At 42.3% G+C, this 17,744-nt stretch overlaps 1 protein-coding gene across 3 annotated transcripts in view; it reads right to left on the bottom strand.

Annotated features, from left to right (window-relative positions):
* Positions 1–17,744, bottom strand: part of LOC147016229 (dedicator of cytokinesis protein 1-like) — a 235,709-nt gene that overhangs the window by 24,898 nt on the left and 193,067 nt on the right. For all 3 annotated transcript variants that reach the window (XM_085849067.1, XM_085849068.1, XM_085849069.1), the window contains 4 exons: positions 16,254–16,344; positions 13,766–13,885; positions 10,932–11,021; positions 10,641–10,745 (listed from right to left, as the gene is read on the bottom strand). In XM_085849067.1, coding sequence (XP_085705193.1) covers positions 10,641–10,745; positions 10,932–11,021; positions 13,766–13,885; positions 16,254–16,344 — 406 coding nt within the window. The remainder of the gene's footprint in view (positions 1–10,640; positions 10,746–10,931; positions 11,022–13,765; positions 13,886–16,253; positions 16,345–17,744) is intronic.

Here is a 17,744-nt window from a genome sequence, read left to right as displayed (position 1 = left end):
TTATTGAGCACACAAAATAAAATCAACAAAATTCAACGGAAGCTTGTAATCGGTTTTGTATGATCTATTTTTCAGCCTCTTTAATCTCATGGTTTCGTGTCCTGAATTGATGGTAAAAACATGGGTTTCCATTTCTCTTGTGAGGCTGAAAGCCTAAAACTACTGCATTGGTCCACATGCAGTACATTTACTAACCAGTCTCCTATCAGATAAAGCTGAAACACACACACACACACACACACACACACACACACACACACACACACACACACACACACACACACACACACACACACACACACACACACACACAAAACTTTCCATATTGTCATCCTCCATTTATTGTGTTTGACTGTCTGTCTGTTCTCTTATATCTTGAGAATGGAACATTGTTGGGTCACCAAACTTGGCAGACATGATGGAGGCAACATGGCGAGTGTCATACATAGAGGGGGGTGGGTGTGATTTGGGGAAGGAGGGAGGAGGAGACCTTTGTAACGGCTTAAGTGATTGTAATCCAATTTAGCACACATAATGTGGGACAGTGGGGAGTAAAATAGGACGAGGGGGTAGTAATTTTAAGGGGGGAGAGGAGAGGAAGGCGTAGGGGCACCTGTATTGGGGTCCGGCTATTCACAGCACTATGGCAAGCATCATATGGACAGTGTGCAGTGAAACACTTTCAACACTTTCTGTGAAATATCAAATACAGTACTGTTTCTTTACAATAAGTATATTGTGTTTAAATAATGTGCGACTGCATCTACGAGTAGATGAAGAAACATGACATGGTCAGTTCAGAGAAAAATACTTCAAAGAAATGAAATTCTGTTTAATAAAATCATGTGGTGATTTTCATCTCACACCTTAAGATATGCCTTAAACCTCAGAAGATTAACCATAATTCTCAATTTGATGGATTAATGCCATCAGATTTATGGAGTAATTTCGCTCAGAAATGCGGACGGGATAATTCCCCCAGAATTACACACGGGTTAATTCCCGTAAAATTAGAGATGGGTTTAACTGCTCAGAGTTAGAGACAGGTTAATTTCCACCTGAATTACAGACAGGTTAATTTCCCCCCGAATTACAGACAGGTTAATTTCCCCCCGAATTACAGACAGGTTAATTTCCCCCTGAATTACAGACAGGTTAATTTCCCCCCGAAATAGGCAGGTTAATTTCCCCCCGAATTACAGACAGGTTAATTTCCCCCCGAATTACAGACAGGTTAATTTCCCCCAAATTACAGACAGATTAATTTCCCCCCGAAATACAGACAGGTTAATTTCCCCCCGAATTACAGATAGGTTAATTTCCCCCTGAATTACAGACAGGTTAATTTCCCCCTGAATGACTGACAGGTTAATTTCCCCCTGAATTACACACAGGTTAATTTCCCCCGAAATTACAGACAGGTTAATTTCCCCCTGAATTACAGACAGGTTAATTTCCCCCTGAATTACAGACAGGTTAATTTCCCCCTGAATTACAGACAGGTTAATTTCCCCCCGAAATAGGCAGGTTAATTTCCCCCCGAATTACAGACAGGTTAATTTCCCCCCGAATTACAGACAGGTTAATTTCCCCCAAATTACAGACAGGTTAATTTCCCCCCGAAATACAGACAGGTTAATTTCCCCCCGAATTACAGATAGGTTAATTTCCCCCTGAATTACAGACAGGTTAATTTCCCCCTGAATGACTGACAGGTTAATTTCCCCCTGAATTACACACAGGTTAATTTCCCCCGAAATTACAGACAGGTTAATTTCCCCCTGAATTACAGACAGGTTAATTTCCCCCTGAATTACAGACAGGTTAATTTCCCCCTGAATTACAGACAGGTTAATTTCCCCTCGAATTACACACAGGTTAATTTCCCCCTGAATTACAGACAGGTTAATTTCCCCCTGAATTACAGACAGGTTAATTTCCCCTCGAATTACACACAGGTTAATTTCCCCCTGAATTACAGACAGGTTAATTTCCCCTCGAATTACGCACAGGTTAATTTCCCCCTGAATTACAGACAGGTTAATTTCCCCCCGAAATACAGACAGGTTAATTTCCCCCTGAATTAAACACAGGTTAATTTTCCCCCGAATTACTGACAGGTTAATTTCCCCTTGAATTAAACACAGATTAATTTCCCCCCGAATTACCGACAGGTTAAATTCCCCCTGAAGTACAGACAGGTATATGCATCCGAACCTCAACCAAAATCTAATCCACTTGTTATGGTCACCTCCCCAAATCATCCACGGAGTTCTGTCATCCACGGAGACAAATCATCCACGGAGACAGGTTAATTCCCCCCCCCCCCCGAATTACAGACAGGTTAATTTCCCCCTGAATTTCAGACAGGTTAATTTCCCCCTGAAGTACAGACAGGTAAATTTCCCCCCAAAATAGACAGGTTAATTTCCCTCCGAATTACAGACAGGTTAATTTTCCCCCGAATTACATACAGGTTAATTTCCCCCCGAATTACAGACAGGTTAATTTCTCCCCAAATTACAGACAGGTTAATTTCCCCCCGAATTACAGACAGGTTAATTTCCCCCCGAATTACAGACAGGTTAATTTCCCCCCGAATTACAGACAGGTTAATTTCCCCCCGAATTACAGACAGGTTAATTTCCCCCCGAATCACAGACAGGTTAATTTTCCCCTGAAGTTCAGACAGGTTAATTTCCCCCTGAATTACCGACAGGTTAATTTCCCTCTGAATTACCGACAGGTTAATTTCCCCTTGAATTAAACACAGGTTAATTTCCCCTTGAATTAAACACAGATTAATTTCCCCCAAATTACCGACAGGTTAAATTCCCCCTGAATTACCGACAGGTTAATTTCCCCCTGAAGTACAGACAGGTTAATTCCCCCCCGCCCCCCCCCCGAATTATAGACAGGTTAATTTTCCCCTGAAGTACAGACAGGTTAATTTTCCCCTGAATTAACGACAGGTTAATTTTCCCCTGAATTACAGACAGGTTAATTTCCCCCTGAATTTCCGACAGGTTAATTCCCCCTGAATTACCGACAGGTTAAATTCCCCCTGAATTACAGACAGGTTAATTTCCCCTCGAATTACACACAGGTTAATTTCCCCCTGAATTACAGACAGGTTAATTTCCCCCCGAAATACAGACAGGTTAATTTCCCCCCGAAATACAGACAGGTTAATTTCCCCCCGAATTACAGACAGGTTAATTTTACACCGAATTACTGACAGGTTAATTTCCCCTTGAATTAAACACAGATTAATTTCCTCCCGAATTACTGACAGGTTAAATTCCCCCTGAAGTACAGACAGGTATATGCATCCGAACCTCAACCAAAATCTAATCCACTTGTTATGGTCACCTCCCCAAATCATCCACGGAGTTCTGTCATCCACGGAGACAAATCATCCACGGAGACAGGTTAATCCCCCCCCCCCCCCCCGAATTACAGACAGGTTAATTTCCACCTGAATTTCAGACAGGTTAATTTCCCCCTGAAGTACAGACAGGTTAATTTCCCCCCAAAATAGACAGGTTAATTTCCCTCCGAATTACAGACAGGTTAATTTTCCCCCGAATTACAGACAGGTTAATTTCCCCCCGAATTACAGACAGGTTAATTTCCCCCCGAATTACAGACAGGTTAATTTCCCCGAATTACAGACAGGTTAATTTCCCCGAATTACAGACAGGTTAATTTCCCCCCGAATTACAGACAGGTTAATTTCCCCCCGAATTACAGACAGGTTAATTTCCCCCCGAATTACAGACAGGTTAATTTCCCCCCGAATCACAGACAGGTTAATTTTCCCCTGAAGTTCAGACAGGTTAATTTCCCCCTGAATTACCGACAGGTTAATTTCCCCCTGAATTACCGACAGGTTAATTTCCCCTTGAATTAAACACAGGTTAATTTCCCCTTGAATTAAACACAGATTAATTTCCCCCAAATTACCGACAGGTTAAATTCCCCCTGAATTACCGACAGGTTAATTTCCCCCTGAAGTACAGACAGGTTAATTTCCCCCCAAAATAGACAGATTAATTTCCCCCCGAATTACAGACAGGTTAATTTCCCCCCAAATTACAGACAGGTTAATTTTCCCCTGAAGTACAGACAGGTTAATTTCCCCCTGAATTACCGACAGGTTAATTTCCCCTTGACTTAAACACAGGTTAATTTCCCCTTGAATTAAACACAGATTAATTTCCCCCAAATTACCGACAGGTTAATTTCCCCCTGAATTAACGACAGGTTAATTTTCCCCTGAATTAACGACAGGTTAATTTTCCCCTGAATTAGAGACAGGTTAATTTCCCCCTGAATTACCAACAGGTTAATTTTCCCCTGAATTACCGACAGGTTAATTCCCCCTGAATTACCGACAGGTTAATTTTCCCCTGAATTACAGACAGGTTAATTTCCCACTGAATTACCGACAGGTTAATTTCCCCCTGAATTATGGACAGGTTAATTTCCTCCCCGAATTAGACAGGTTAATTTCCCCTTGAATTAAACACAGGTTAATTTCCCCCCGAATTACCGACAGGTTAATTTCCCCCCGAATTACCGATAGGTTAATTTCCCCCCAAACTACCGATAGGTTAATTTCCCCCCGAATTACCGATAGGTTAATTTTCCCCTGAATTTGAGAGGATAATTCCCTGAATTACAGAGGATAATTCCCTGAATTACAGAGAAGTTAATTCACTGAATTTAAGAGCGGTTAATTCCCTGAATTTAAGAGGTTAATTCCCTGAATTTAAGAGCGGTTAATTCCCTGAATTTAAGAGGTTAATTCCCTGAATTTAAGAGCGGTTAATTCCCTGAATTTGAGCGGTTAATTCCCTGAATTTAAGAGGTTAATTCCCTGAATTTGAGCGCTTAATTCCCTGTATTAAGCCCCTTTCCCCCCTTGCTGTGCATTGTGTGTTAGCTCTCATATGAGCCCCGACAAGGTATACAAAAAAAAGAAAAGAACAGAACTCGTCCTTCTATGGGAACAGAGACAAATAAAGAGGAGAGAACCAAAACAGGACTTGGAAAAGCGCATACCTCTGCCAGGTTAAACAGTTTATGTTTTGGATCCCACTGATAGGCTGGATCTGGATCGGGACCTGAACCAAAATGTAATTGACTTGTTTTTGTCACCTCACCAACTCATCCACCTTGATTCGTCCAAAAACATCCACAACTTTTGGATTCAGACAACATCAATTTGGTTTCAGACCAGGTCACTCTACCCGGGATATGCTGCTTCTGGTCTCCCAACAATAGATGGAGGTCCTCAATGCCGGACATGAAATGAGAGCCATATCCCTCGACATATCGCATGCTTTTGACACAGTCTGGCACCCTGCCCTGCTCACCAAACTCTATTCCTATGGTATCCAAGGCTATCTTCACTCATAGCTCGCAGACTTCCTCTCCTGTCGCAGTCCACGTGTGGCCCTAAATGGAGTTCTTTCATCCCCTCTTCCTGTTCAGGCTGGTGTTCCTCAAGGCAGCGTTCTGGGCCCTGTTCTTTTTCTGGTTTTCATCAATGATCTCTCAGACTCTATGGAAAATCCTCTTTATCTCTTTGCTGATGACTCCACCCTCTGCCCTACCATCGGTCATCCCTCAGAATGGCAAGCAGCAGCTTCTTCGCTCACTGCAGATCTGGGTAAAATCACAAACTGGTATAACACGTGTAACATGTCTTTCAATCGAGACAAATCTCACACTCTCACTATGTCTCTACAAAAGAACCATTTGGAACCCCCCCCCCCCACCCCCATCCACTTTCTCAACAATCCTCTGGAAGAAGTCCTTTCTTTCAAGTTTCTGGGCCTCATGATCTGCTGTGATATTTCCTGTGAAAGCCATATTTCCAACCTGGCCTCCAAAGCCAGTCGCTGACTGGGAATCCTCAGTCGTGCAAAGTTCTTCCTCGGCTCACCTGAGCTCCTGACCACGTACAAAGCTTTTGTCCGCAGCCTGATGGAGTACTGCTCTCCCCTCTGGGCTGGTGCTCCTACCTCCCATCTTTCTCGGCTTCACGCTGTGGAAACAAAGGCATTTCGGATCATTGGCATCTTCGGCGATGAGGCTGAGTCTTTGGGCCTCTCACTCTCTCACCGCAGGCAGGTCGATGGTCTTTCTGTATTCTCCAGTCCCCTCTCCAGTCTAGCCGCCACCCCCCCCCCCGCCCCACTCTCTCTGCGATTTATCCCCACCATATTTCCGCAGGGTGCTCAAGGTCCGTCAACAACTCCCTTCTGGTAAAACTACCAAAATCACGAATCACTGCTCAACTTCACTCTTTCATTCCTCTTTTTTCCCAACTTTGGAATAAACTCCCTCACTCTGTTCTATCCCATTCTTCCCTGCAAGCCTTCAAAACAGCTGTTTACCACCACCTCTTATTTTCCCCCATTCAAATCCTCGATCTTTTCTACCCCCGTTAATCCACCCCAAACCCACCTCTATCAAATTCCCTGCTTTCCTTCCTGAAAGTTGTTAGGTACAAAAAAAAGGTACGAAGGTACAAAAAAAAAGAGAAGAAGGCATTGCTAATTGAGGTATCAGTTCACAGTGATTTTGCCCTAAACAACGTAGAAATCAAGAAAATGACCAAATACCAAGATCTCAAAAATGAAATGAAAAGATCCTGGAAGCTGAAGAGTGCCCAAATTATGCTAGTGATTGTTAGGCAATCACTAAGTTAGGCAAAGTTCAGTGATTGTAAGAGCAACGGGAAGAACCTCACAGAGATCTTAAAAACCATCCCTGGGAATACTAATACAAACGAACTTGAAGTTGGAGGATGTCCGGGACTCGGTGACGATCATGAAGAGAGCCCTCAGAACAAAACTTAAAATAATACACTAGAGCGGGTTTGACGGTCAGCTCGGTACTATCTAGAATGGAAACTGGATATTATAAACAGGGCCAAACAACAGAGGTAACGAGAAACTAGTTGGTCGAATTAAATCTTCTTAATAATCCCTATGAAACCCATTATGCATTACAGCCGTCCGATGCTTCCTTGTAGGCCATTGGTTATTCACGTTTTTACCACCACGCCCCCTCTAGTATGCAAAATTCTTCCACGCTCTTATTAACACACAAGTTTTAGAAATATGTCCCCAATCGACCTAAGAGTGAAAGAGGATATAGACTTTCGATATAGGCCATTGAAATATCGGGACTTCCTTATAGGACTTTTGAGAAACCGGAACTAGTTTTCCCGCCAAAAGTCTGAAACAGGAAGTGGGTTGTGATTGACATGTGTCCAGCATTATCTGTATTCGTGGAAGGAATAGAAAGATGAATGCAGGAGAGGATATTTTAACTTTAGGGGTAAAGGAGGAGTTGCAGAAAGACAGCACCAAATGTGTATAACAAATCGCTGTTAAACGAGATTTAATATAACGTTTAGGTTGAGTGTACAAGTGTTACCAAGTGCCCGTTTTAAGCTTGTAATTAAGGAAATTGATGCGTCTTACCCGTATAGACTACACTTCATCACGCAGACTCCGCATTAGTGTCACGTGACCAGGCAGCTCGCCGTCGGGTGAAATGTTTTAACAAAATCTTAAAACGTACGGTTTTCACCGGAATTCTTTCAGATACCTGTAGAGCACATCCCCAAAACCATCAAAATATATACATTAATCTCACAGACGCTACAAATAAGCAGTCCCTTGGGAGGACAGGTTACGAGGTGAAGCAGCGAACGGAAAGCACGTGGTGTCCCTTCCAGAGTGTCACGGTTATTTGACTTGATACGTTTTCCTCATGAAAGGTTCGTTTCTGAGCGGAATTGCACGAAAATTATCTTCATTAAACCTGAAGCTACACCAGAACGTCCCAAAGTGAGAACAGAACAGAGATGGACATTACAGGAACTTTCAGGAAAGAAAGCAGGGAATTTGAAGGAGGTGGGTTTGGGGTGGATTAACGGGGGTAAATGAACTAGACGGACAATGAACGAGAACTTAAGATAGCCTCCTGATGCAATATGGAAAGAAATGGAATCTACTCCTCGCTGCAATGCATTCTACACAGACCGAGGATATAAACATTCAATTTTCACAAAACTTGATGCAACCGAATGTTAATCAACCTTAGCGACTATGAAGAGTGAAAACAGAATTTAAATTGAACTTAAAATAAACGCGCAAAGCCGTGTTGAAGTCAACGGACCTCGTGTTGCCCAATAAACAGGGCCAGACGACAGAGGTAACGAGAAACTAGTTGGTCGAATTAAATCTTCTTAATAATCCCGATGAAACCCATGATGCATTATAGCCGTCCGATGCTTCCTTATAGGCCATACAACCAATCGGTCATTTTGCAATTGATGACGCTGTGACCTTGACCCTGAGGCGAAAATGCGAAAAAGGGCTCAGATGATGTATAGAGAGTAACTAGTATCATCATCGTGTCAAGTTAGAACTCAATCGGCCGAGATGTCTAGGAGGAGATAGAAAAATAAAAATTGTTGACAGACGGACGGACGGACCGACCTGAGGACAAACGATTTTATTAGGTCAGCTCGCTGACCGAACAAGAAAACTTCACAACTTGGTCCATGAATCATGATCTCCCTTACCGAAACCTGAGATGGCTCCGTTCCACCTTCTGACACCCACATAATAAGATAACCAACAACACATAGAACCAAATACAGACTTCATCAATCAATGACCCAGAACTACAAATTATTTCACAAAATTCCTCCCAAATGTTCATCTACAAATCATTTGATGCTTCAGTGTCCCCTTAACATGCAAGCAGAATTGTGCACCTCAAGAAAGGGGAATAATAAAAATACACCCGTGCGGGAGTGACGGTCATCTCTGCGAGAAACGAGTCCGTCAAATAATGTCCAGTAGGTAGATGGCCAAGAGTCCATAGAACTAGGTGGTTTAATCACTATCACTCTATGTAGTAGAGTAGGTAGGTACAGTAGCAAATGGCAGAGAGACAACTACGACACAAACCAGTCAGTCAGTGGATTTGATGGGTAGATACGTAGGCCTCACCTTTTTGTTTTCCAATCTCTGATAAAAAGTGCAACAACAACACTGACGACACCACACTACTCACTCTTACTATCCACAGTTCTGTTCGTTCAGTTCAGAATATTCCAGTGGACTCCACTGGACCAACCGATGACTAAGACAACCGATGACTGTGCACTATATGCAGGAATAATGTTTATATGTGTACGACATAAGATAAACGCAGAAGGAAACCGGAAATATCGCAATCGCACATGGCGATTATTTGACGAAGCAGTGCTAAACACCGGTTATATCAAAAACACAACACCGTAAAAACTTCATATGACTGGACACCTGTCCCGTCGTGTCGGCTGCCGATCAATATTCGTGTCAAAAGAAGGATGGCGTATATCAAAGTGCTAGAATACAATGGAGATCTCTCTATTGTTTTCCAGCACTTTGACGTATATTAAACACATAACGATATGCCATCCGATATTTTTCGATTCTGATAGCTTCCATGACCTAGGCCTATGGCGATTTGCCGATTTGGTGGGGACATTCGGCTATGAGTGGGGGTACCTAAAAAGCTATGCTATGGGCAGGCAGGCGGGCGGTGGGCGGGCAGGCAGGCAGATTATATAATAAGAGCCACAAACCAAGAGTTAACGAATACCAAGCATGAGAACGACCTTTACAAGCATGAGTTCCTGTTACTAGGGTGTAGTGTTCTCCGGTCAGGAGGGATTTTTGGCCAACTTTGAAGTCACGTGACGTGAAAACGAAAGCGAATATCGAAAATGCAGCCTGACCAAATCTAGATATTGTCCTATAGATTCATATGCCACAATCAAATTCAAGATAACTTAAGAAATGTAGGAGGAGATAGATTTTGAAAATCGTCATTTTGCAACTACATGAAGCAGTTTTCGCAAAATTCAAAGTCACGTGACATGTACGTATTCGAAGATATCGGTATTCTTTCGAATGGACATGAAAGACAAGGTCAGCTGCTATGCAATGGCACCATTCACTAACTTTTACCATGCCCAGTAGAGAATATATAGCCTCCTGAAGGTAGAGCAGTTTTTGCAAACTTTGAAGTCACGTGACGCAAAAATGAAAGTGAAATTCGAAAATCTGTCCCGACCAAATTTAGATATTGTCTCATACATTCATATGCCACAATCAAATTCAAGATCGCTTGAGAAATGGCGGAGGAGATAGAATTTGAAAATCGTCATTTCGCATTGTTTTGCCAACTTTGAAGTCACGTGACACGAAAACGAAAGCGAATATCGAAAATCCGGCCTGACCAAATTTAGATATTGTCCCATAGATTCATATGCTACAATCAAATTCAAGATCGCTTGAGAAATGGCGGCGGAGATAGAATTTGAAAATCGTCATTTTCGCAACTTCAAAGGCCTCGTGACCTTGACCTTTGGTGACCTTGAAAGTCATACCATCGTGTACGTCTCATCGACCTCTATCAGGATAACTAATGACCAGATCTTCCGCTTCAACTTCATTGTGAACGGACGGACGGACGGATCGAAGGACATCGACACCCATATTATTAGGTCATGCTCGAAGAGATGACCTAAAAAGGTAAAAGGATGAATCATGGTTTACCTTCATGAAGGAGGGAAAACCCTGGCCGTAATACCCGACCGCAAAGTAATCCGCTTTGGGTCGCATGACCTTGATGATGTTCTCGTAGAACTGGGCTTGTCGTCTCTGTGGAAGAGGAGGGATTCAGTTATCTCAAATGCATGTGACCATGTGATAGACGTTTCACCTCGACATGTTTCAGAGAGGGGGAGCAAGAGTCATTATTTAACAAATTAATATAAATTAATATATTAATACAGATAAATGAATATAAAATTGTCGTTTAGTCATTTTGAATCGAGAGAAACTCACGAGGATGGAACTGAGCTGTTCATAGTCGAAGATCTGCTCCTCATACTGTGTCACAAGCTCCTTGCACAACACAATTGATTCTTCCCACATCTGCAGCAGAGAGCACGTATGTGACAAAGTTAAATCCTCGCACTGGAGAACATGAACTGTTCTCTGCCTTCTTCATGCTCTGCTCGTATCTATGCTTTTGATCAATGGAAGGATATCTCTATCTGACATGAGAGAGGAGCAACATCGGACAAGGAACCTCGACAGAAAATTAATAAAGCTGCTGAACAGCGGAAGGAAATTCTTGAGAGTATCTATGCATCCATTATGTTTCTGACAAAACAAAATCTTCCATTGAAAGGATGTGTAGAAAATACTCGTATCGCCGATTTCACCAACTCTGGCAATTCCTTGAACTGGCGTAGCTTTTAGGGGAGTCTGACCCAGTCATTCGGGAACACCTAACAAAAATCCAACTGGCACCAACCAAGACAATGTCATGCTTGTCCCCACGAGTGGAAAATGAAGGCATCACTCACCTTTGCTGTTATGTGCAATCCACCATAATCGAGAACGCTCAGAGACGCAGCCAAATACTTTGCCATTAACTTCAGTCCACTCAAGGGAAAGACAGCAGTACAATACAGCAGAAATAAATGTGTGTGTATCAGTGCGTTTCCTCCATAACTCTAAAACCATGAAACCTAGCAGCCCCAAACGTTGCACACATACGAAGGGAACTCTGAGGGAATGCATGAACGAAAATTGGGTTGTGGGTTAATTTAAACACCCCTTTGGAAGATCATTTATGGCCTTATTTTATCATCCTTTATGAAGGCTTGTCCTTGGTCAGCCCCCTTCTTTTGGCCTGCTCAACAATGCTTTGACTTGGAACAGGTCACACCGATTTCTTAACAATAAAGCGGTCATCAATTTTGTTTCACTTTCCTCACTCATATTATCGAATGCCTGATCTTCATACCTATGAATCTCTGGATACATCACAACGCTTATAAGTGCCGGAGACGCCAGCATTGGTGGCTTTATTTCATTTCTGCACATGCGATCAGCTCGTGAATCTCTTAACCTGAGGCAAATTTCAAAATTTAAACTGCAAAGTTGACCTCAGCAGCAGTTCCGACTGCTAAAACAGTGTTCATGCATCCAATTTGCGCATCGTTTGACAATCCGGGCATCTGCTCGTGGTGTTCGTAATAACTGACAGCAAATCGCTTGCCAAGCCAACACAGTTAATGTTAAACACCCTCTGCAAAATGACAGGAGACGTCCGGAGTATCAAGCAATGTCTGAAATGGACAAACAAACACTTTTGTTTTTTTTAGCAGTCGGAAGTGCTGCTAAGTTCAGTTCCGCATTTAAAATTTTGAAATTCGGTTCAAGTTAAGAGATTCCAGAGCTTATCGCATTTCACCTTGATGCTTATAAATGTCAAGACCGCTGTTCTTCATTGCGCGGCCCACGAGCCACTGGAGGAGGCCCCTGGTGGCCTAAAGTGCGGTCCCTGGTGTGCTGCCAATAATACACAAATGTGAAAATACACCAACATGATCCACCATAAATGCTATCGAATTGACTGAATGGTTTCAAATGAGTGTTCCAATGCAAAGCATAAAAGTAACATAACTACATCAAGGTATGGTTGCAGTAAACAAACAATGATGCTTGCAGCCCAGTTAAGCACAACAAAGAAGAGTACATGAGGCGGGGCCTAACAGCAGCCATGACTAAATCCTGCAGGCTGTGTGGCAGCTCTCACACTTGTATCTTATCAGCAAAAGTGGCCCCCTTTGAAAAAAAAATAGTGAAGATCACTGGTCTAGAACGTTGTATTCACACATTATTTGATAATCCCGACGTGTCCGGGCGGTGGTCGTCTCCCGACGTGGCTCCCCATCCTCACTCTCCCCTCTTTCTTTGTGGATTGTAAAGTAGGCCGACACAGAGTCCTCGCCAAACTTGACAATAGTGCTGCACATACTGTATTCCTCACAATCTGTGTCCACGGCTAGCTGTGAGGGAAGTTTTTCAAGCTTATATTCATCAAAACTTATCTAAAGTCCTCTATTAGTCAGTATAGGATCAGCAATCTGGCAATTCTTTTTTTTTCTAGTGGAAGGGAAGTTGAGAATAAAATGAAACATCGCGACGTAATTCAAGACTGCTGTGTTGAAGGCCAGGAAAGTACATATTTGCTGAGACCCGTTCACCTGAAACCATTGGGCAAGATAAAATCTGAAGCCTATTGATAAAACTGGTTTACGATATCGTTTGTATTGTCAGACTGTCTCCGTTGCATCGTATTATTCATTTATTTATTTTTAAATCGCTTTAATGCATGCTTCGTATGATTACTTGAAAGTTCAATAAAATGCTAAAATTGCATTATTTTGTAAAATACTCATTAGCCCTTTTGAAGCAGTGTCAATTTCATTGATGAGGAATGGTGCGTAGAGGGCGGCACTTTGGCTCACTCCACTACTGTCAACAAGTAAATGAGTATGAAAGAAGATGCACAAAGGTTCATGTGCAAACATACAACAATGGGTCATTACATTAAGTGCAAATCCAGAATGAGCAGGTGAAGGATGATGAACTGGGCAGGGTGACGGTTTTGAAACAAAAAAATGTAATTAAAAAAAAAAAATTCACAAAAACTCGGTGAATGGAATGTGAAAAATGCGTGAAAGGTCGGAGTAGAATCGGAGAGGAAGATGAATGAAAGCTGGGAGTGTGGAATTCTGCAGTGGATCAGGGATTCGAGTTCAAAACAAAGCACAATATACTAGACTTGGAAAAAAAAAACAGGTGACAATAAACCAACTTACCTTTCCTTTGTCAAAGTAGTCAATAATCTGGTTGTACAGATTCTCCTTCAGCTCACGCTGTGTGCTTCCATGGTGTGTCCCTCGGAAGTTCAAATGGGGAGCACACTGGTCATCACTCCACTGCAAAAAGATGAGGGCCATGAGTAGAAATGCAGCACAAAGGGAATGGGGGTGATTGGGGTAGTGGGGAGGAGTACGGTACAGGGAACTTGGGAGAGTGGAAGGAGAGGGTAACAAAGGGTCATCATCATAAGGTCCAGGCATCCTCACTGGAAGCCCACAGCCCCCAAGGAAGCCAGCCACTCCTTCAAGGTTCCCCCAGAGATCAAGTAGAACAAAATGGTAAAAAGGTTTTTCCCAGGGTAGAGGGGGGGGGTGGGGGGAGGGAGGGAGTGACCATTCGTGGGGCCTTAGTCTAAAGCCTTGGGAAATTTGAGGTTTCTTCAAGTTTTTTTTCCCAAGAATCCTTCAATTTATTGGTAGATATTTAAGTGTATATATTGTTTTGGTTGTAAGCCTGGTGTTGTTTTAGTGGTTAGGGTGGCTGGCTTGGGATCCTCGGTCCTGAGTTTGAGCCCCGTTTACCACTGAATTAACACCAGGGGGTTGACTCAGCCTGTCATCCTTCCGAGGTCGGCGAAATTAGTACCAGTGTACTGGTCTCGGTGTATGCCCTGGTGAGAATAGGTGTACCATATCCCTGTGTCATAACAGGTGACCAGGGTTGGCGTCAGGAAGGGCATCTGGCCATAAAAAAAAACATTGCTTCAAGAAGAGAACCATGATTGCATGGAGCCTGCAAAAAGCTAACCCCTGCACAGCAGGGAAAAAATGGCTGTAAAAAGGCTGTTTTCTATTCTAAATTCAATTGAATAGTAATAAAAAACGTCATGGGTCAGGGTCAGGTGTCCAATCAAAGTGGGGTTGAATCAAAGCAGAACGTCTTGGTACCTGGTCATCACTGCCAGCAAGTATAAAGTGGCAGTTCTAATTATGTCAATTATGAATTATGTAACACACCAGTACACAAACACCACACAAAACAAGTTCTGGTGAGGGTCTGCAATCTCTGACTGCTCTTTTTCTTGTTTTAAAAGATTTTTTTCCCAATATAATATTGTTGAAATTGCTTGGTAGTTATTCAAGTTTTGCCAATGCTATTTAAATGTATTGGTAGTTTTTACTATTTTTTCATATATTGTTTACATTGATTGGCAGTTTTTGTACACGACTTCTTCCCAATTCCATATCCAGGCAATGCATGATGGATGATGTCATCGCCGGGCGCTGAAGGAAGGGAGTACTCCATTAATACTTCATTTGTTTGTTTTCTTGTTTGTTTGGCCGGGCGATATCTCAGCCATCCTTTGAGCTAAGAAGTTGAAATTTGGTAACAAAAGTGAAGATGTGCTTTGCCAAAACCGGAATTCTATATTTTTTGATTAATCGATTAAGTAATATCGATTAATCATTTATTTATTTATTTTCTTTCTCATCCGGGCAATCTCTCAGGCACCTTTTGAGCTCGGAAGCTGATATTTGGACATGACAGTGAACAAGTGATTTGGCTATAAAGGCTTTTTGGGGGATTTATTGATTAATCAATTAATTGATTAATTTCAATTATTCATTTTTCAATGAATGAATTTTCAAAAAGTTACAGATTCAGCTGAAACTGGTGGTTTAGGTATGCTACGAGGAAACTGATTGAGAAATCAATTATTTTACAATTACTATTTATTTTAATTACACAATTAATCAATGAATCATTCAATTATTGTACACCGCTCCACCCCAAATCCGTCTTGATATGCTGCAAGGTGAGTCAGTATCATTTGTACATATTCACCAAAGAAGTACATTTGTGCACATGAACTCGGTGTCATTGGGACACATTTACCTCAGAAACACACCGCTCCTTCCCAATTCTGTCTCCACGTGCTGCACGACGACATCGCCGGGCACCTGAGGATTTGATATTTATTTATTTGGCATGGGGGCGGTGTACTTTGAATGTACCTCTACTTGTTCATATTTTTTTCCAATGTTTTTAAAGTTTTTTTTTTTTCAATGATATTTACACGTATTGGTGGTTTTTACGATTCCTTCCAATATTGTTTACATTGTTAATTTTTGGTGTTTTTTTTCCAATATTGTTTACATTGATTGGTACTTTTTAGAGTTTTTATCTCACCTGGACTTTAGTCCTTTTATAAACACCTGGACCTGGACATCACTCCTTTTATAAACAAACTTCAAGGACTAATTTGAACTCCTGTCGTCAGTGACATTTCACTTTGGGCCAACAAAATGATAAGAAATGCCGTCGTACACGTAAGACCATTGTATAGAAAAAAAAGTTAAACATATCATTATTATTATTGAATGCCAACAGTTGAAAATGAAAAAGACTGTGCAGTCAAGGCATCAGACAAACGTTCACATAACGATGTCGTGCAACTCTGGGATGTGTGGTTGGTATACATACATAAAGTAGGTTTGCATAGAGCTGGAGAGTGAAACCGGCCTCTGTGTAGTTTTTACACTGCAGGTGGAGATCATGCAGCTTGTACAAGTACCTGGAAAATAGCACAGCCATGATGCACATGATTGGCAAAATGTAGTCTCAGTTAAAGGTCCTGGATGCTATCGATTGGCAGATACTGAGTTTGAAAGAAACAATTTTGGCAGATGTTTGCACACTTCCTTAATGGACCAAAGAAATAACTTATTTAAGTTTGTTGGACAAATGGTCAACGAGATCACATGTACATGCTTTTCTCATCCAAATAATCGTTCGTAAAGGAAGGAATCATGATGGCCCTACATCTTGACAAAACACAACATCTGAACTACCTTCCCACTGAAAAGGCTTAGGTTCTGAATCCTTCACTCACACTTCAAAAAATCATTTCAGGAAAATAAAAACAGATAGCTCCAGCGAACTATACCGCTGAGGTTGTTTCCATTGATCAAATCCTCCCGAAGAGTACTTGACTGAATCGGGAATTGATTTTTTCATAATTTTTTCGTTTCCCGATTTTAACGAAATTTGATACTGCACACCGCAGGAGAATGGTGAGTAAGGTGTCCCTAAAGTTTTTGCACTATCGTGTACCGTTCTGGCTGTATTTCGGGAGCATACATACATACATACATATATACATACATACGAGAGTTTTCGTAATATATAGATCGATGAACAAATTTTGGTGCATCACGGGTGATGAAGGTTGTGGTCAAGTATCATTGCAATTGTGTGTGTAGTTTCGGAGAAGAAAGCAAATACATATTTTTGGGGGACACCCCCACCCCCCTCCCCGTATACCGCCTAAGACACCATTTTTTTTTATGTCGGGAACAAACTTTGGTACATCATAGGTGATGAAGGTTGTAGTCAAGTTTCATTGGAATTGTTTGTGTAGTTTCTGAGAAGAAAGAAAATATCTCTGTTTGGGGAAAACTTTTGGACCTCACGATGTGCAATTATCAAACTTCTGGGTCTCACTATCTGCCATAATCTTTCCTGGGAAAGCCACATCTCCAAGCTGGCCTCCAAAGCCAGTCGCCAATTGGGCATTCTCCGTCATGCAAAGTACTTCCCAGGCACACCTGAGCTCCTCACCACATACAAAGCTTTCATCCGCAGCCTGATGGAGTACTGCTCTCCCCTTTGGACTGGTGCTTCCACCTCTCGCCTTTCTCGGCTGCACACTGTGGAAACAAAGCCTTTCAGGATCATTGGTGTCTTCCGCCATGAGACTGAATCTTTGGTTCTCTCACCGCAAGCAGGTCAGTGGTCTTTCTGTCTTCCAATGTCTCTCTCCGGCATCGCCCCACTTTGTGAGGCGAAGGAGGTTGACTCAGCCTGTGATCCCCCCCTCCCCGCTGTCTGTCTGTGATCTGTCTCCACACCCCCCCCCCCCGCACCCTGCCGATATCTTCGCAGGGCGCTCAAGGTCTGCCAGCAACCCCCTTC

Source organism: Eptatretus burgeri, chromosome 12 (assembly GCF_056783735.1).
Source record: "Eptatretus burgeri isolate ZD-2024b chromosome 12, Ebu_testis_v1, whole genome shotgun sequence".
NCBI classification, from domain to species: Eukaryota; Metazoa; Chordata; class Myxini; order Myxiniformes; family Myxinidae; genus Eptatretus; species Eptatretus burgeri.
Note: the sequence above shows the minus strand (reverse complement) of the source record. Positions and strands in the feature narration are given on the sequence as shown.